Here is a 22,196-nt window from a genome sequence, read left to right on the forward strand (position 1 = left end):
GTTTACTGCATTCATATGCTAATTAGGGCCATTAGTACAGCTGATCGCTCTCCACATACGTCAGAGTCCGTTTCCGACAATTTGTGGCACGACAAACGCGGACAAGCACGGGTTGCAAATTGTCGGAAACTGACGAAAATCAGGCAGATCTGCGGGAGTTTACGGGGGTTTACGGGGACGAAAATCTCACTTTTCATGCAGTGTCTGGAGAGATTACAGGAGTGCAAAGAGAGATTTAAGAAATGGATTACATCTCCTAACTCTACTACTGCTACTAGATTTGTTGCAAGAATAGAAAACCGTTCACAGTTCAAATAGGTAGCGCTCTTATGCAGGTATGTGAACGTTCATCCATTTTTTCCCCCAAAACCTCGAAATAAAAATAACACCAAAAATCTGATTTCTTTATTGTGTTTCTATAATTTCATCAATGCAATAAAACCTAATATAATACTATTGCAATGGGATTTAAACTTAAAGCACCAAATATCGTACAGCAGAGTAGTCACATGATGTGACATTTGCACACGATAAACATTTAATCATGAATGCTTATTATATATTTAAGCCTACGTACTGTAGTCCTTTTTTATAGTGGGCTAATACACTTAGGGCCGGATTTATCAAGATCCAATTTTGCGTGCAGTAATTTGCGCTCGCAAACTGGAATTTTGCGCGAGGGGCTGAACCATGGTTTGAGGGTGATTTAACAAGAGCGATTGCGTAACTGGTGGAAGGTGCAAAACTGTTGGAGACGCCCTATTTAAATGATGGTTTTGCGGGTTTTGTGGTTTGCGGCAAAGTAGTTTGTAGTTTGTACAAACTAGTGCATTAAGAAATTTAAATCTTACAGCGACACCCCCACCCCCTCCAAAAAAAAATAAATAAATAAATTATATATACAGGTAAAAGCCAGTAAATTAGAATATTTTAAAAAACTTGATTTATTTCAGTAATTGCATTCAAAAGGTGTAACTTGTACATTATATTTATTCATTGCACACAGACTGATGCATTCAAATGTTTATTTCACTTAATTTTGATGATTTGAAGTGGCAACAAATGAAAATCCAAAATTCCGTGTGTCACAAAATTAGAATATTACTTAAGGCTAATACAAAAAAGGGATTTTTTAGAAATGTTGGCCAACTGAAAAGTACGAAAATGAAAAATATGAGCATGTACAATACTCAATACTTGGTTGGAGCTCCTTTTGCCTCAATTACTGCATTAATGCGGCGTGGCATGGAGTCGATGAGTTTCTGGCACTGCTCAGGTGTTATGAGAGCCCAGGTTGCTCTGATAGTGGCCTTCAACTCTTCTGCGTTTTTGGGTCTGGCATTCTGCATCTTCCTTTTCACAATACCCCACAGATTTTCTATGGGGCTAAGGTCAGGGGAGTTGGCTGGCCAATTTAGAACAGAAATACCATGGTCCGTAAACCAGGCACGGGTAGATTTTGCGCTGTGTGCAGGCGCCAAGTCCTGTTGGAACCTGAAATCTCTATCTCCATAGAGCAGGTCAGCAGCAGGAAGCATGAAGTGCTCTAAAACTTGCTGGTAGACAGCTGCGTTGACCCTGGATCTCAGGAAACAGAGTGGACCGACACCAGCAGATGACATGGCACCCCAAACCATCACTGATGGTGGAAACTTTACACTAGACTTCAGGCAACGTGGATCCTGTGCCTCTCCTGTCTTCCTCCAGACTCTGGGACCTCGATTTCCAAAGGAAATGCAATATTTGCTTTAGTCAGAAAACATGACTTTGGACCACTCAGTAGCAGTCCAGCTCTTTTTTTCCTTAGCCCAGGTGAGACGCTTTTCGCGCTGTTTCTTGGTCAACAGTGGCTTGACACGAGGTATGCGGCAGTTGAAACCCATGTCTTTCAAGCATCTCTTGGTGGTGGATCTTGAAGCACTGACTCCAGCAGCTGTCCACTCCTTTTGAATCTCCCCCACATTTTTGAATGGGTTTTTTTCACAATCTTGACTAGGGCACGGTGATCCCTATCGCTTGTACACTTTTTCTGACCACAGTTTTTCATTCCCTTTGCCTTTCTATTAATGAGTTTGGACACAGAGCTCTGAGAACAGCCAGCCTCTTCAGCAATAACCTTTTGTGTCTTTCCCTCCTTGTGCAATGTGTCGATGGTCGCCTTTTGGACAGCTGTCAAATCTGAAGTCTTGCCCATGTTTGTGTAGGCTTCAGAACTGGACTGAGAGACCATTTAAAGCCCTTTGCAGGTGTTTTGAGTTAATCAGCTGATTAGTTTGTGGCACCAGGTGTCTTCAAAATATAACCCTTACACAATATTCTAATTTTGTGACACACGGAATTTTGGATTTTCATTTGTTGCCACTTCAAATCATCAAAATTAAATGAAATAAACATTTGAATGCACCAGTCTGTGTGCAATGAATAAATATAATGTACAAGTTACACCTTTTGAATGCAATTACTGAAATAAATCAAGTTTTTCAAAATATTCCAATTTACTGGCTTTTACCTGTATATATATATATATATATAAAACTTTGGCAACCTTTATTCCCTAAGGTGGTATGTGGCTGAATTTCTACTTCACTGCAATAAAAAAAAAAAAAAAACAAAAAAAAAAAAAACAGGTGTTTTGTATTGGCCTGTAGAAAAATGCACATACCAAATGGCTCCCAAGAAGTGACTGTGGATAAGATGACTGCGCGTACGCATCCCCGCGGGCATTGGCATGTTGCTCCACAGGCGCAGTGGGGAGGTCGGGGTTCTCAGAGCGACATGGCATTTAGAACGTCAGACAGCACTTCTGAAAAACGAGATTAGGAGTTCCCAGATGCAAAAAAGTGCAATGTTGCAAGGAGTTTTGTGATATATGGTATTGCGTGGGTCCTCCTTGTGGCTGGCTCCAAATCCATTCGGAGTTCCCCCAACAGCTCCAAAATGTCAATGCTGGATAAACGATATGTTTTGATGATCGTTTCCTCGTTCATTCCAAAAATATTCACACGGAGTGAAAAAATGCGTTCTCTACGTCTCCTTGCTTCATTTCGATGTCTCCTTCTTGCGACAATAACCGCTGCCATGTGTGCGCAATTACGCATACAGACCATTTGCACCTTCTTTTAAAACGTGTTAAATATATAGTCAGATACCGTTAGCAAAATTGCTTTCAGGTTTAATAAATCACTTTGCGAGCGCTAAATTAATATATTTTCTCCTCCCACAAGACGCACTTTTGCTTGTAAACGCCCCATATTGCATATTCATTGCAGAAAAAGTACTAAATGGATAAGAGGCGCTATTTAGCACGTTTTAAAGACCAAATCCTTTTAGCACGCTGTTGATGGATCAGTCTGTACATTTTTTAGCGTGCGCAGTGAAATAGCTCACGTTTTTATACACTCAAACCTTTGATAGATCCGGCCCTTAGAGCCCATGTTGCAATACAAGGCTTATATGACTTTTACATTTTTGTGACTCCAGACAGAGTTGATTTTTGTGTTTCTTTGGTCCAATATGGGTTTGAACAGTTTGGATTGCCCTGATATAGGTAAACCAACATAGTCAATAGTACCAAAATAAAAAACAATGAAAACATACCTTAGGGCACATTGGTGGCAGCCCATCCACTTTGGGTTGGGCCTAAAGACAACAGAAAAAATTATATTAAAAATAAATACAAAAATTGTTTTATGAGAACCAGCAAGCCTTTATTATCCTTTAATATTTTATGTGTTGTTATTATTTCATATTTTATTTTATTTTTTGTTTAATTTTTTTTGTGCTTCAATAAAATGCACCAGAACCTATTGTGACCACCACCACACCCCGATACACACACACCCACACACACCCCCACCAGTGTCTTCTTTCACAAGGTTTACTTCAATCATTTGCATCCTCAGGGCAATTTTTCATCTAGAGCTGCGAGTTTAGTTATTAACATTCCAAAATTACTGACTCCCTATAATGTTTTGACTGTGATTTTATGAGAGCACTGCACATCATAGTGTTATTGATTTTTTTGGTCTGGGTACCTCCTTTTTTCTCAACCACACTAAATCGATTCTTCTCTGGGAAAAATATCCCAGAGGTACTTTCTAACCTAAAATTACTCTCCTCTCATCTTGTTCCTTTTCCCCGAAGACTCTACCGTTCCTTGTCAACGGTGTTTGTGAAGATATTTTAACTTGTTGAGACAGCAGAGGCCACTAATTTAAACAAAATCAAGTTAATGTGCACAAACACTTGTATACACAGTCACATTTCACTAACTTCAGAGGACATTATATTGAAAACATTTCCTCATCTAGCCCTGACAAAACATGTTGAAAAATAAATCTTCTGCATATTTGTTGCCCTTATGACTGGTATATTCATTGTTAGTGTTATTATTTTTACATTAGCCTTAAATTGTTATTATCCAACTTTTTGAATAGATTTGATAAGGAATTTAAATAGACGTAACCAAACAAAACAAATTAATTCTCTACAGAGTGTTTATATAGCAAGTTGGTTTTCTCTATAATAAGTCAACTATAAACAAAGGTTAAAAAAGTCCTTGTATAAGTCATTCTTGTAATGCTAGAACATAATTCAGGAAAGAATTAAGAAATGTATTCATTTTATTTTCTGTTAACAGGATTAGTTAGCTATTGTTCAAAGATAAAACCAACTTTCTGGACTTTGCAGTGGAACATTTAAGGATTTTTTTTTCTTTTTTATTTGGATATACTTGGATGAGATGTTTGAGAACATCCTACACTACCTAAAATCTATTAATTTAGACAACTATTCTAATGGGAGAGATATTGTTTTTTTTTTCATGCAAATTAAACTGACAGCTTTAGAGAAGAAATAAACATCAGTAATCTGGTGCTCTTATTTAACTGAGACATAAATACTCAAACATATCAACTAAAACATCTAGCTTTCAGTTTTAATAATAAGAGACTGCAGCTAAATAAGTAACAAAGCCTTACTGTTGCACCAAAAGCCTCTTAAACGCCACTACTCTACAAAAAGGGTCCATACTAAAACATGTTTCTGCCACCTACAATGACTTTATTAACTAACTTGTTAACAATGTTTAGTTTCTGTTTGTTATCAAGATAAACAATTTGTCATAAATGTTAGCTGTTAGTTAAAAAAAATTACAGGTTAGCCCTCAATCTATTTATTTATTTATCAATGAAACTAAAACTATCTATCCATCACTCACCAACTTTTCCATGTATGCATCATGGATGGCACATAGATTAATCCCCCTTTCTTTAGCAACAATCTTTTAAGTCTTATTTAATGACTAATTCAAATACTTAAGTTAATCAATCAACCCATAGTTTTAACCATTTGAATTTGATAGCAAAAAAAAACACTCTTGTATTTTATTTTTTATCGTTCCCCCAGGGGCTTCACTTTAGATAAGTTTTAGACTTCCTTTCTGATTTGGTTTGTGTACTGACTAGGTCATTATAGTGGGGAATCTTAACACAGTGGATAAAAAAGTTCAAAAATGGCATTTGAAAATAGCTGTCCACCTTCAAAAAAGGACTTAAAACCAATCATTGTTGACCACCTATTGTTCCCAGATGGTTGAGTCATGCTTGCAATAACAGTGTTGTTAGAGGGGAGAATTGGACTTGGAGCCTTCAATCAATATAAAAAAAAAAATGGCCAGTTTCTCTTCACAAAATAGCTTCCTTTGATTTGCTCTCAAACCAGCGTTTCACCCTACCCAGAATGAAAACATCTTCATCACTGAAAGAATGACTGCTGGCCTGCAAATTAGTGTAAACCACAGAATCTTGGTCTAATGTCGCTCTTCTGTGCTGGGCCATTCTTTTGACCATTGGCTTCTCTTTTTCCCCCTGGTGTATAACTGGTCAAAGACCTCCTGGAACTTAACAACATCGATAATATTACTCTGTTTGTGCCCCGTTACCAGAACTGTGTTGGGGTTTAACATCCACTGAAGTGTCATGTTTAGAAAATACATGTCTCAGTAAACTCCCAAACATACGGAATGATTACTGGCCTGTTTAGTCTTAAGTTCCTCCTTTTTACCCAATGGCTGGCAAAAGCCATGTTTGAGTTACTTGCCTACTTCGAGGGAAGCCTAGTGATGATAATCACATTGCTCTAGGGCCTGTTTTGTGTTTGAATTCCCCTTCTCCATGGCATCTGAGTTTGTGGGGAGGTTCTCTACTCTGTGATACAGAGTCCTGATGACTTCTAACTTGTGCTCCAGTGGTTGATATAAGTCAGACGGCAAACACTGGTCTGTGTGGGTGAGTTTTGATATAAGCGGCAGCTTGTGTCTTCCATCCAAAACTGATACATCAGTCAAGGAAAGCCAACCTGCCATCTTTTTGCCTCTTCTTGGGAAAACTTCATGTATTTATCCACAAAATTTATGTGCTCAATGAAATGTTGGACTTCCTGAGATTTAACTCTAACCCTGGTGTTATCAACAGAACTGAATCAATGGCTTAGTTGTGTTAAAGATAGACCTCCGTGTGTCTATACCTTGAAGCTTTCTCTCTCCGGTTCTTTTTCCTGGAAAGAGATCACTCGAGACAAACTCTTTAAATAACAGTTCATAACTTATATTTAATAAAAAAACCATGAGACATGGCAACAGATTCTGATACAAATTGTAATCTTACTCAGATCAGAGAAGTTGCTTAGAATTACAGAAGGCAGCTGCTTGTCCCTGGGCTCACTTTTTGGGACTAGGCCCCGATAAACAGTTAAAGAAGCATTATATACATCTCCAGTCTGCCACATCTTCACATTTTACATCATATACATTATTAGATGAGAAGACATCCATGGCTCCAGCCATATCAAAATATTGCAGTTGTTCTTAGCTGAAGGACACCGCTCTCATTCCATTCCCAAATATTTGCCACATACAGAATGAAGATTATAACTGTAATTCCGGACAGAGGAATTGTCTTAATTAGATAAACTATTGTGGAAAAACATCGGTCTAACACACAACAGGCAGCTAATATTAAGGTGTAATAAACTCACACACCATCAATGATAATTATCCTAACAGTTGTCTCTATGGAAACAATGCTAAAACTTTCTTTTCTTCCTCCTCCATGAATAGGTTTGCAATGATAAAAGAAACTGGGAATTCTCATAGTACATCCATCTTTCTGCCTTTTATACAGCTCCCCATATCTGAGGTCAGTTGACTGCAGGCAAAGTTTCAAGAGTTGGCACAGTTCCTCTGTGAAAAAAAATTGGCTGTTTCTTAGTGTGGTGTCTGATTTTATTAAATACACAGACCATGTTAACTAACTCATCCACAGCAACACACCTAAAAAATTATGCAACATCAAAAAAAACACAGTTTCATTCTATTATATTTATCACCTTTCCACAAAGTCAATGTTGCTCTGTTTTGGTGTTCTGAGGAGCCAACGAAAGAACTGAGAACAGATGTCAGATATTTGAAAACATTGTGACAGCCAATCATGTCAGCAATGGTTTTTATAGGTACATCTTGAATTTATATTGTGGATAAACAATAAGGACGAGGAATTGCCTCACCTGTGTATAGTCCGTTGTATACAATACAATAATTAGCTTTATCCTGTTTGAGATTCTTTGGGCACCCTATCAGCTTCTTATTGTTATCAATCCCTTGATCTCTTTTCAGTGATAGTCATGATAGTTTTTCTGGTTCAAATTCAGTATGCTTTCTTCATCTGTTGGAAGGATGATGATGTTACAAACTCAACACTATTCAATTTGTCTACCTGGATAATTGAGATCCATCAGGAATGTTCTTTCTTTTTTATTTGGTTTTGAAAAGCAACCCCTATATTAGTCAATTCCTCAAGCACACTTGTCACTCAAGCAAATTGTTTTGTGCCATGGTCTTAAGGTTGGTTTATGCTCAGAAACCAGGTTGTATGCATATGTCGCAGTGAACGCAGATATGCCCCCATCCTTTCCGCAGACACTCTGGTGCACCTCTCCAAAATTGTAGGTGACTGCAGACAGTACCGCAGACGGGAGGCCTCTGATTGGTCAACTCTAAATCCGCTCTACACTATGCGTATTTCCTGTTTGGTACGAGGTGCACGAGAATGCTGGGACCCTTTTTCCACCTGATCCCTGCTCTAGTATCTAGACCCACAGCTAGTTTGTGATTGACCCTTTTGAATTGTAGCGTGGAATAACATAGCGCAGAACATGCTTCAAAATTGAGCATAAATCAAAAATATCTGCGCCATACCTGCGACAAGCTCACTACAACACACTGCTGCAGGAGTATAACCAGCCCTTTAGAGATAACTTCTTTAAACTATTAGTTTTTTAGTTCTGCCATATATAACATTTTACAAACAGCTTTCATTTTCTAAATATTATTTGTGGATGCCATTTATACATAATGTCTTGTACCTGTTTTTACACATTATTTTTTTGCCAGGTCTATCATAAAGGCAGATTGTTAATCTCACTGGTTACTTTCCTGACTAAATAAAGGATTAATAATAATAAAAATGTTACTTAAGCCTATCAGTCCTCTGAAATAAAACTTTGGAATATATAATATGTCAAAAAAATACAAAAAAACAGCACAAACGTGAGGAAGTAGTGCTTATGCTTTAAACAAAGATCATTTTATTCTACTCTGTTCTTCAATAAAAACTACACAGTTGGGTTATAAAAGTTTTAATGATGTAAATGGGTCACATTAACATAGATTTCTAATGTTGTTTCATCTCTTATCTTTCGATAAGGGGCAATTCCATGTACCAGATGTCAAACAGGAAGTGGAATTTTCTCCCCTGTATTTAATCTATTTCTAAACATCCTGTTTAAGTGGAATTTAGTGTCCAATGTTCACAGCTACATGGAGATTCCCAATGTGTGGTATTTATTATGGCTATGAATAAACTATTTAGCAGTGACTGTATATTGCCTATCACTATGGAAATGAAGGCCAACATTTATCCTGAGGTAAAGGCCAGTCTGTCAACCTCAACTGATCGGTAGGCAACAGAGCCTCTCCTAGGCCACTGCAAACCAGCAAGATCAACAAACATCAATAGATCAACACAAATACCTTCACAGGCACACATAAACAGCTGTTTTGTGCAGACATGCAGGCACAAGCAGAGAAGAAAAAAACCCTTGCACACAAAAACATAAAAAAAATACACAGGCACCATCTGCCTTTATAAATCTCTGCAAGTTTACATAAAAAGTCTGATTGCTGCAAAGCATACATAATAGTCTGATTATGGCAAAACTTCTGTCAAAGTGTAAATCGATTTGCAACAGAGTTGCCGAGCGGCTGTCACTTTTATGTGGTGCCTAATCAACATAAAGCAAGGTATCATTTCGCAGGAATGAGATGTGTGTACTGTTTTAATGGGTATTAAAAAAAAGAGGAAAAAAACATCTCGTAAATTCTGCAAGGACTAGACTCTGTCCAGGCTTGTAAGCTTAGGAAAAGGAATGAAAGACAAGATAAAAAAGTAGCAATGCTTTCAAAATAAAGCTTTAAAAGCTTTAAAACAAGGAAATAGGGATTGTTATCTGTATAAGTCAGCTGCATGTTCTTATCCTCATACTTAAGAGAACATTACACTTGTATGCTTCTCTTTAAAAGAACTACCAATGATGTGTGAATGAATAGTGTTAATACGAGGTGCATGGTTGTTTGTTTGTAGACCACACAGAATAAATAATAAAATAGAGTACATAAACAAGCTCTAATCACCTAAAGTATCATTACATTAGGGTATCTATCTAAGTTTTCGCCTACTGCAAAGTAAGTTTATGTGTTGCACTGTATATATACAACAGTAAATACATTGCTTGGTTTTCTTTTTTATAAATCAAGCAACAGCAATGGCATGGATGCTGTCAGTTCAGTCCTTCTCATCTTCCACATGCCAATAACCTATAGATTATCTGTGGGATAACCTACATATCAAACCAGGTATAAGTCTGGAAGTGTTGGAAGAAGCCTTGTCATGCTGAAAGTTGTGCATAGATCGTCACTTCCACTTAGTCTGTTTGCAGCTGCATCTAGTTTGGAAACATAGTAGGAAACATACGATAACACGAGCAGAAATCATGAGCCTGCCAGTAATGACTAACTATGGAACATTCTCTATGTTCTATGCCAGTCTTGCTACTCACTAGTAGCCTTACTGCAAAAGGAACCTTTATTTGAGAAGTACTAACCTTTAATTCAGTTCCTTTTTATTTTTATCCCAGATATGGGCTAAAAGGTGGATGTGATTTGGTAGGGGTAATACAACTGCACAGCAAATGTCTCCTGATAATAACTGAATGGGATTTACTTTGCTATCATCTTAGGCCTGTTATTTGTCTTGAGCAACTTCTTCTGCTTAACTTTTTAAGACTGAACCCATCTCTCTGAAAACGGCAAGCTTCTTTGATAAATTTCTTTGGACCACAAACAGGGTAACACCTTTTACTGTAATCCACTTGTGAAGGATGCCCAGGGCTGTAAAAAGGGGTTTTTTTTTTTTTTTTTTTTTTTAAGAGTTAAATCAGCAGTCTTACAATATATATTTAATTTCTTTTAGATGCATGTATAGTTTTTACAATCTACAACAACATAGTTAGAAAAGAGATTATTACATTCACTCTGCACTAACCTCTGCATCAGGCTTCTGATTCTGGATTAAGCTGGAGTTAGTGACTTGGCTCTGTGACAGTTTTGGGGGTTGCAGGGCTGCAAGTTTTTCTTTCAATTCCTGGTTCTCCTTCCTCATCTGCTCCATCTCTTCAAGCCTCACCCTGTCTTCTCGTTCCTTTTGGTCCCGGAGGTTCTCAATCACCCGCTCCTAAAATTCAAAGAAAATGTTGTAAAAAACGTACAAAACAAATCATCAATGTAAGGTGGGAACAAAGATTCTATTTTGCTTCCAGAAAAGTATGAATGTCTTACTAAACCAGAACACTAGTAAACTCTAGGTAGTAGTGCCAAAAAGAATCTAACATTTCCTTTTATAAATAATACAGCAATAAAAAGTAACAGTCATGAGAACAGAGCCAAGTAGAACAAAGGAAAACAGGTTAAAAATTTCAGAGAAATAAATATTTATTGAAAAAATATTTGAGGTGTCATTCATTAAGGCTGCGTATGCACAAAACTAGGCCTGAAACTTGCATATGCCACATTCCACGCAAGGGTTCTGATCTATTAACAATAGACCGGGCATTAAAATAAGTGATCCCTTATGCCTATTTTGACAAATGGTAAAGAGTATGCACATTTGGGATGCAGAGGAAGTGGTAATGCAGATGGTGAAGCTGGGATTTATAGACAGATTGCATCAGAATTTCTCTTAAACATTCAATTTCTCTAAGTACACTGGAAAAACGATCTAGAAATAAGTGCAAATTTCTTAAATTAAGTGTATTTACTCTTGATTTGAGAATGAGGTAGTTTGCCAATGGAATCAGTATTTTTACTCTTAAAATAAGATAAATAGATAATATTCACTTGAAAAAAGACAATGTAATTGTGTTTTCCTATTTAAAATCTAAATTGTCTTGATCCATTGGCAAGATGTATCTTTTATCTCCTCAATTCAAGAACAAATGCACTTATTTTAAGAAAAAAAGACTTGTCAAGATGTTGATTTTTTTGTAGTGTATGAAACTGTACTGGTCATTGTAATGACAGATGAGGACTCGTTGCATTATAAAAAGTTCATAAGCCAATTTAAATTCTACATTAAATTGTCTGCAATTTTCTAAAATCACATTCCTGTCCCAGATGATCAATATTGAGAGACATACCAAAAACAAACAAATAAATGTGGGAAAGCATCTCACTGATGACTAAAATAACTGGAGTGTATAATAAGTTGGTCAATGGGTGCAAACATGATGCAAATACAAAATTGCCAAGCAAATACATCTGGACTGTGAAATGTATATTTTTCAATGGGAAAAAAAACACTCCCCTGTTTTATAAAGATTACACCGAAAAGGAAAAAGGTACGCACTGAGAGGTAAGTTGAACAGATAAAGAGCATGCATGCCAGATACCAGTTGTACTGGCCAAATAACAACTCAAATGTATATATATATATATATATATATATATATATAAAGCCTACATATATATACTGCTTGTGTGCAATAAACTTCTCCTATGATCTGAGTCCATCCGCTCCGAGACGCTACTCTCTGAAACACTTGTGGAATGGTGCTTGGCAGGTTTTGTAATGCTAACGCTCCACGGACAATCAACGGCACAAAAAAATGAGACACAAACAAAACAATGGACTAACCGACAACAACAACAACAAAAAACAGATGCCAAGGAAAAGTGCTGCAGTAAATGACTGTTGCAATTACAGAACATAAAGAGCAGCAAGGTGCAAACTTATTGCAAAAATGTTCCAAACATTAAACCTGCTGCAAATGTAGAAGTGATGCTGACACACAAACACAGATTACACATGCAAAAGAAATGAGCCACAAAAAAAAAAAAAAAAAAGTTAAGTTTAGAAATGTTGCAAACTAGCTTCACATATCAGAAGTGCCTCATACTGCTAGGGGGAGACGATCATAATCATAAATAATACCGGACAAGAAAACAGGCTAAAGTCCTTCAGCTTCAGTCCTCCGTATTGTGCATTGGCTCCATGTGTCTGTATCACGTTTCTACAATGCCAGAGCATTCTCCTTATGTTGTAGACAAGATGTACCAGACCAGGGGAGTGGTGGGCTAGTGGTTAGGGAATAGGGCTTTGAATCCTGAGATTGTGAGTTCGATCCCCCACTCCCACAGACTGCCACTCTGGCTCCCTGAGCAAGACCCTTAACCTCACACTGCATTGATGTGCCATCCTGGATAAGCTGCTATATTGATACCTGAGCCACTTGTATGGATTTTAGAGTCTGTCTCATGCTACCATGAGTGAGAGAGCACCACTAAAAAACTCAGCCACAAATCATAAGTGCAGAGAACTGGTCCGTGGTCCCTCTTTCAGAACCAATCATTTATTGTCTAGTTTACGGCCAATAATTTCCCCCTGTCGTCTTATTCCTTTTTCACAAGAGCATTAGAAATTGATTGTCAGTGTGTTTTTTATGTTTTTACTTGATTTTTTTTTAAGCAGTCTACGCAGTGGATATCGTATTTGTGGGTCATTTTAACATTGCTGTTATGCATTTACTGTGATTGCAGCATTTCTCTAATGCAGCATTGCTTGCATTTTGTCTGCGTGTGAATTAGCCTCATTTTAGTGTTTGCTAGTTTAATTTTTGTGTTTACAAGATTATTTCTTCTGTTTGCTCGTCTTCATTGTTAATTTTGCAAGTATGTCAAATTGCAGGTCATGTCCTCTGTAAATCAACATAGCATAATGGTGCCCAATGGATGGATTTGCTTTGCTGGAGCATGTCAAAAATGGGAGAATAGGGAGAGTATTCATGTTTTCAGTGATCATACACATAACTATATATATATATATATATATATATATATATATATATATATATATATATATATATATATATATATATATATATATATAGTGTGTATATATGACTTAGACTTTAATTTGTCTAAGTCTAATATACACTATATTGCCAAAAGTATTTGCTCACCTGCCTTGACTCACATATGAGCTTAAGTGACATCCCGTTCCTAATCCATAGGGTTCAATATGACGTCGGTCCACCCTTTGCAGCTAGAACAGCTTCAACTCTTCTGGGAAGGCTGTCCACAAGGTTTAGGAGTGTGTTTATGGGAATTTTTGACCATTCTTCCAGAAGCGCATTTGTGAGGTCGCACACTGATGTTGGACGAGAAGGCCTGGCTCTCAGTCTCCGCTCTAATTCATCCCAAAGGTGTTCTATCGGGTTGAGGTCAGGACTCTGTGCAGGCCAGTCAAGTTCATCCACACCAGACTCTGTCATCCATGTCTTTATGGACCTTGCTTTGTGCACTGGTGCACAGTCATGTTGGAAGAGGAAGGGGCCAGCTCCAAACTGTTCCCACAAAGTTGGGAGCATGGAATTGTCCAAAATGTCTTGGTATGCTGAAGCATTCAGAGTTCCTTTCACTGGAACTAAGGGGCCAAGCCCAGCTCCTGAAAAACAACCTCACACCATAATCCCCCCTCCACCAAACTTTACACTTGGCACAATGCAGTCAGACAAGTACCGTTCTCCTGGCAACCGCCAAACCCAGACCCGTCCATCAGATTGCCAGATGGAGAAGCGCGATTCGTCACTCCAGAGAACGCGTCTCCACTGCTCTAGAGTCCAGTGGCGGCGTGCTTTACACCACCGCATCCGACGCTTTGCATTGCACTTGGTGATGTATGGCTTGGATGCAGCTGCTCGACCATGGAAACCCATTCCATGAAGCTCTCTGCGCACTGTTCTTGAGCTAATCTGAAGGCCACATGAAGTTTGGAGGTCTGTAGTGATTGACTCTGCAGAAAGTTGGCGACCTCTTCGCACTATGCGCGTCAGCATCCGCTGACCCCGCTCCGTCAGTTTACGTGGCCTACCTCTTCGTGGCTGAGTTGCTGTCGTTCCCAAACACTTCCATTTTCTTATAATACAGCTGACAGTTGACTGTGGAATATTTAGGAGCGAGGAAATTTCACGACTGGATTTGTTGCACAGGTGGCATCCTATCACAGTTCCACGCTGGAATTCACTGAGCTCCTGAGAGCGACCCATTCTTTCACAAATGTTTGTAAAAACAGTCTGCATGCCTAGGTGCTTGAATTTATACACCTGTGGCCATGGAAGTGATTGGAACACCTGATTCCAATAATTTGGATGGGTGAGCAAATACTTTTGGCAATATAGTGTATATAAATGAATAAGTCATGGTACAGCAGTGTAGACTGGATGTGATGGAGACCACTGTTTTTGAAATCCTGGGTGTTTGACTCACATTATTGCTGTGAATATCTCTATTTAAGGGGTTAGAGAAAAAGACCAGTGTGTGTTAATAAAGTATGTCTCAGTGAGCTGTCTTATTTGGATCCTGCAAACAAAATAAATCAAAAACATCACATCTGAGAAAAGTCAACACAAAACACACATCCACTAACACGTAGGGCTAGCTGTAAACACAATGCCCCAGCCTGTTAATTAGAACCACAGTGCTGTGGCCAGCAACTGGCTCCAGGAGCAGGTTTGTGACCGAGTTTGTGATTAGCAACACACACACTTGCCCTTGTAAACACATTACACACACCCTGTGCTGACCTCAAACTCTGAAAAACTTGCCCATGTTCTTCTCGTCACAGTTGAATTATATGTAGGCTGCATCTGAAGTGGTTTTTGGGTAAGGAGAGTGGCTGACGCAGAAAAGGGGTTTACAGTTTATTGCACCATTATGCTGTTCATTTCAAAGTCCATCGGCAACACAAACAAAGGTTAGCAGAGAGAAAAATCCATATGAAAACAGATTTGTGTTGCATCTTCTATTCATTTCAAACAAAGCCAAAACATATAGGCCTACAAGGACATGTTTCTGTAAATAAACCAGAGACTCTTGATTTAGTTGATCCAACTGTAAAATAGCACAGTTTTATAGAAATTTACGTAAAAGCAAAATTAACTATAGTTATTTACTTAACAATATACAATTGAATAATTTGTTCAATTTGTTTCCCACCCTTGTTAGTCTACTTAGAACTAGCATAAAGCCACTCAAAACAGTACAAAAGAATATTACTATATAAACTGTAAAAATAGGCAAAAAGTGCTTAAAGGCAAAGTACAGCAAAACTATGCATTGCACTAACATATTTTAACAACACTGTTCACTGTACTACTAACTTTGAAGAAACAGACTAACACACAGCATATCATTGTGAATGGTAGAATGAAAATAAACCTAGGTTTTCAAAATATTTTCAAATAGAAATTCTCAAAAACATTGATTTTTCTTAAAATGCAACAATACCAGAGCTGGTGTATTTTATTTTTCCACAGTGAAATATTAATTTTCACAACTCAATATCTGTTTGTTTTTTTATATCAGATTATATATTTTTAGTCGCCTTACTCTGTCAACAAGGAATCAAAATGTGCAACAAACACAGCATTAGCAATGTCCCTGGCATAACAATTTAATTTTGCATGTTGAAATTAGATATTGCCAAGTAGATGTATGTTATAAAAAATCTTGTTTTATTGATTAAAGGGGAGTTCCAAACTCAAGATAAATCAGTGTCAGATTGCACCATCCATCAAAGTTTGAGCTAAAGTCGACTTAATAGCAAAAGAGCTAAGAAGAAATCATTGTTAAAAGCAAATTACCTAAAAAAAACAGATTGGATTTTGCCAGACTTCTGGGATAGTATCCTATGGACAGATGAGACAAAAATGGCACTTCTTGCCAAGCACAATAGATGTTCACTGACCAAAAAATAAAGAACATCAAGAAAAGAACACTGTCTTTAATGAATAACATAAAGGAAACTATTATATTCTAGGGCTGCTTTGCTTCGCCCGGCACAGGGTGTCTCGAATCTCTCTGCAAGGTACAATGAAATCTCAACATGATCAAAGGATTATAGAAAGAAATGTGGTGCCCAGTGTCAGAAATCTGGTCTTAGTCGCAAGTCATGGTTCTTTCAACAGGATAATGACCCGTACCAAATAGCTGAAATTATTGCTTGTGTCCGATTCAAGTTATTTCTTTAACCACTGTGGATTTCTCTTTCATCAGTAAAAGGGGCCCCAACAATCTTGTCCACATGTTTATGTCAGGGAAATTTCTCTTTGTAAGGTAAATAAATATTCCAATATTTCTTCTTCTTTTAAATCTTCCAGGGCGAACATTTTCTGTATCTTCTTAGACTCTTAGTAGCCAGACTCTTGGTAGCTTTTCTGATCTCCTCACTCTGTCCCTGCTGGGCAGTGTTGTTTTAGGCAGCCATCTTAGATATAGTATTAGTTTTCCTCTTTAGAATGAAAACTTGAATTTGTCACAAAACTCATTGCCCCTTGCCATGCAGAATTGTATATCTAGTGTTTTGGTTTGAAGCATTCCAAAGAGCACATCAACATGCTCAAAAAGCCCATCAGCAAAAAAACAAAACTCAAAATCATCCAGGCACTTATCAAATTAATCTGTACAAAGCACAATGTCCTTTTCATACTCATCATGATGTTCCATTAAGTGATCAAACAACTCCTTTAGCACAATAATCTTCTCATGGACTGCATTCACTAATCTCTATGTCTATTGCCACCGTGTCGGTGCAACATGTGAAAGACGCCACTTGCTGATATCATCCAGTAGCTGAATGCGGTTTGGAGATCTTCAGAACGCAGCAAGGCCATTCAGGTTGTCAAACAAATTAAAAATAATTTGCATTCTTTAAGCTTTGAGGCTTCTTTGACCAGTATTAAGATGATGTGCATTGCAGTGAATGAATAAGGTCATATGTGCCCTGTCCTTAACTTTCACTTGCACTCCATTTAGTCCAGATGCCTTTACAGCAGCCCTATCATAACACTGCACTAAAACTTTATCCAAACATCCATATTCCTAAAGTAAACATGAAATAAGAGCAGTAATGTAGTAGGCTTGCTTGCCACCAGTTTCATTCTAATACTGTATTTGATAAAATGCACCTTGACAAATTATGTTATGTAGTGAGAGCTATGCAGCATTACCAACGTCTGTTGTTTCATCCATCATTACAGTAACAAATGGTGCATTTTTTTTATCTCTGTTTCTATCTCTTCTCCCATAATTTCAGTAATAGCATAAATTAGGTCATTTTGTATTTTGTGAGAAGCTCCAGTACACACTCTGTCAGGCTCAGAAGAATAGCATCCAGTATCTGAGGCGGTCAAACAGATTTCTGAAAACGTTTACTTGAAACAGAACTGCAGTGAACATCATCGGCATCTACTGCAGGAAACTGTGGGAGACAACAGGTCAATGACCGCTTCTCTCTAGAGGCGGATAAGGAACGTATTAGCCTAGCCTCCTGGTCTTATAGTTCATTTCGAGCCCAGAGGGTGAGGTTGGTTCCAGCCTTTCGGCTACAAACACGATGAAGTGGGCGCTGCCCAGAGTGTTCCAGACGCTGATGCATCGGAAGTCGGAGAACCCGCAGGAGATCAGAACCGAGCAGACGATCCAGGGTGTAAAGCCAAATCCGATGTCAGTGACATGCTCCGTAGAGAGAGCCAAGAGATCAGAGATCAAAAAAGGTGCGGAGGGGAAATCCAGATGGAGTTGGAAAATAGTTCCACGTTCAGGACAAAGACAGGCAGAGATCCAGGAGGAGTCCGAAGACAGGTCAAGAAAACAGATCAAAACGGGGACAGGCAGGCTCAGAGGTCCAAAGGCAGAACAGGGATTTGGTTCTGTAAGAGTTTGATTTATCATTAACTCCACTAGTTGTTAAGCAAATCAAGAATGTAATACGTCAGCTGTGATTGGTTAAAAGCTCGACAAGGGAGGCAGATATCCAATCAGGTCGAAGAATTGTATTGAATGTCTCTCTATTTTAGGAGCAGGTTCTACATGAGGCTTTCCAGATTGATACGGTCTACATGTACCAATCTGCATTATGCCAGATCAGATTTTGCTGTACCTCCAAAAAGAAGGTATAACTAAAACATGATGCTGCCACCACCAGGCATTTGAGTATTCAAAGTGAAATGCAGTATTAGCTGTCTTTAACAGTGAGCATTCTGCCTGAAGTGAAAACGTGTATTGTTTTATCTATTTCAGCAGTTTACCTTCCTCCATTTGTTGGTTTTATTTCTCATTTGGTCTGTGAAAAAAAAATCTAATTATACTTATTACAGCTTTCCTTAGGCAGTACCATTCTTCTTCTCCCCTCTCATGAAGACCAGATTATGGAGTCCACTGCTAATAGTCGTCTCACCAGATTTGTGGATGTAACCGGTTTAGACACGTAATCAGAGTTACCATGTTGCTTTTGGCTGCTTTCTAAATGAAAGCCTTCTTTGCCACAGCTGTCTGCATAGTAAGGCAACTCTGTTATGGCTTTGCAGATGTGTCCAACACTTTCTGTTTTCAGCTGATGAACTGAACAGTGCAATGTAATATGTGTAAAGTTTTGAATGTTGCAATACAAGTTAACCAAGTTTTAGACAAATTCTCAAAAACTTCATTCCTGATCTGTTTGGTGTGTTGCCTGGTTTCCATTATGCTGTTTGTTCACTAAAGTCCTTTAGCAAAAACACTGAAACCACCACAAAAAGAGTTGCATTTATACTCACCCAACATTACAGAAAGGAAACAGTTTGTGAACTTTTTTAATTCAAAATGCAATTAGCTTTGATAAATACATTTAGTTGCATTAATAAAAAAAAAAAAACCTTTTGATATTTTCATTTTTTGCTTTAATCTTTTTTTTTTTTTCCCACTTCATAGCTATGTGTTACTTTGAGTTGGTCTACCACACAGAGACTTCTAATAAAATGGAGTCAACACTCTGGCTGCAATATTAAAAATCTAAATTCTTTCAACTCTACAAAAAACACTGGGAATTTTTTGAATTTATTTAAATGTGAATATCACATGTGTTGTTGTTCTCTACTAATTAAATATTAACACACTAGTAGGATGCTCTTTTATTGGAAGCACTAAAACAGTAATTTAAGTGTTTTCTACACACTGGATTTATGCAGTAGAGTACTATGTAAGCAATGGGGGGAAAAAGTTGAATTATTTTGTTAGTGCATACAATCTTAGCTGATAAAGTTGATTCTGATTTCTTGATTATTTTATCCTTAACTGTACAGTACAGTTGGAAGGACATAGCAAGTTTTAGAAAAAATTACTGACGCAAATATATCAAAAATCCACCAAAAGTTTATTCTATTGATAAGTAAGCTTACTGGTTGGACATAATGTACACATCTGTCTCACCAAGGAAGTCTTAAGCAAATAAATAACACACCAGTAATCATCTTTCAGCTTAGAGTACAAATGTGAAAATGGAAACTTTTTACAGCCTGAAGAAAACAAATCCAATCCTTTTGAAATGCTAGTATGAAAAATGTGGAGCACAGAAGAAGGATGGAATCATTCTGACATCAAGCTAGTGAGTTCAATGATTTTTTTTTTTATAATTTTAAGACAGGAATGAAACATCTGCTATATAATAGAACAAAGTAACATCACATTCATCCCATTTTCATCTGAAGGTAACAGTGACTCCTCCCTCATCGAACAGTATTAGAAGGCTCATAAAAAATAAACTAATCAATATGCAATGACAAAAAATAAAAACTGATAAAGGAGTTTAATTGCTTAAACTTTTTTACTGTGTGTCTACTAGGGAGCTATGCAAAAGCAATTGGTTTCATTTGGTAAAAAATGCCTCACTCCTGTTGAGGTAAGACTTTATAGACACCAGCTGCTTATCCATGTTGTCAGCAAACAAATTCAGGAATGTTTACAACAGAAACCCAGCTATAGGTGGTGTAGGTTTGTTTTCTTTACTTTAAATCCTATGCCAATCTACTCACTAGCTTGATGTCTATTTTGTGCATATAACATTAATACAAAAGTTAATATTCTGGAAAATGTCTGCTAAATTTAATCTGGCAAAAAGCAGGGGAAATTTTAAATCTGTTATGTAAAGACATTTTGCCATAACAGAACACTAAAGCATAAAAACATTCATTACAATTTGGTCATAACTGTGAATCAAACTTAGCGATAACATTATCTAATCTCACACTTTGCTATAGGCTAAGTCTGTATTATGAAAAGTGGACCAATATTGATTATTTCACAGACAACTGAACTTTCTTATAATACAACAAAAATTAAATATGCAAATATTGCATTGCCCTGCCAACCCCTTGTCCCCCTCATACCTTTTCTGATAAAGCCTCCTCCAGGGTAGCCAGGGCTGTGTCTGTGTTACTCGAGTCAGTTTGAAGGCCCTGAACCCTTTCTCTCAATCCAACCAGCTGTTTGTCCTTATCCTTTAACTGCTCCATCAGGTTCTCAATCTGGAGAGAAAAGGACAGAGATGAAGGAACAGAAAAAGATTTAATCATGGAAAAAAGTAGATAACAGTCACTGAGATTGAACGAATCATGATAAGGTATTTTCATTACATACCTAACTAAAAAACATATGGTGCCACAAAATGAATCAAAATGATCCCAGCACAGAGAGGATTTTTTTCATTATGGCCCAACACCTTAAAGGTTAACTGAAAATGCTTATGTCCTCACAACTCTATTTAATCATAACAAGATGTAAACTAAAAGAATGAAACTGTGGATACAGATGGCTAAAAGGAGTTTTCTCCACAGGGTAACTGGACTTTCACGTTGAGACAAGGTGAGATGTCCGTCTATCTGGGATTGACTTGGAATAGAGCTGCTGCGCCCTCAGGTGATTCAGGCATCTGGAAAGGATGACCGCTGGACACCTGGATCCCTAGATATAAGTCTGGGCTCCTAAATTGAGGCTGCTGCAACAAGCAGAAGATGATTGATGAAAAGATATATATATCTTTTCACCACAAAGTAATTGGGCAGTGGCATTATAATATTTGTTCATCTTTTACACAATTGTGCTTGTCTTTTTTTTTTATTTTTTTATTCTTGTGATACTGTTTCTTGCCATATATTGTCATTCTGCAGTGTCATTCTGACAATGTGACTTCAAGAAAATCCCAAACAATAGTTTTGTTATGAATTTTGTTGGGTTTTATTTAAACTTAGAATCTGCCATGTTCATAGCAAGGACACCGTCTTTGCATCTTTATTGCCATTGTTAACCCCATATTGCTAAAGTGGTGATGGTGTAATACACAGTGTACCATTCAACAGCCTTTATCTGTTGCACATCTGGTAAACAGAATGTAAGCTCAAATGGACACACACACAGGAGCACACAGAGAGCTCTGAGCTAAACCAAACAAAATGCTAACAGATGCAGCCAGGCTCGAAGACAAACCATGCAATGAGGCTGCTAAGGTCTACAAATTAGTTTCAAAGGGATGAGATCTCTGCTGATAGTTCATGGTGATTCCTTTGAAATCTGCATAAATATGTTCTTTAAAATCTGCATAAATATTTTCCTCATGAAAACAAAAAAACTAAGAGTTGATGGATTACCTGAGATTCATAAACTAGCGTTTATTTTTTTCAACTGTGTGTAGTTTCATTTAGACAAATTGCCATCA

General features: G+C 37.5%; 1 protein-coding gene across 1 annotated transcript in view; it reads right to left on the bottom strand.

Moving 5' to 3' along the window:
- LOC119784299 (ERC protein 2-like) overlaps positions 1-22,196 on the bottom strand; it is a 226,543-nt gene that overhangs the window by 138,945 nt on the left and 65,402 nt on the right. Inside the window, exons 10-12 of the mRNA XM_038286276.1 lie at positions 20,872-21,009; positions 10,659-10,847; positions 3,598-3,639 (exon numbers count right to left, since the gene is read on the bottom strand). Coding sequence (XP_038142204.1) covers positions 3,598-3,639; positions 10,659-10,847; positions 20,872-21,009 — 369 coding nt within the window. The remainder of the gene's footprint in view (positions 1-3,597; positions 3,640-10,658; positions 10,848-20,871; positions 21,010-22,196) is intronic.

This window comes from Cyprinodon tularosa, unplaced genomic scaffold (genome assembly GCF_016077235.1).
Source record: "Cyprinodon tularosa strain WSP-4 unplaced genomic scaffold, ASM1607723v1 ctg223, whole genome shotgun sequence".
NCBI classification, from domain to species: Eukaryota; Metazoa; Chordata; class Actinopteri; order Cyprinodontiformes; family Cyprinodontidae; genus Cyprinodon; species Cyprinodon tularosa.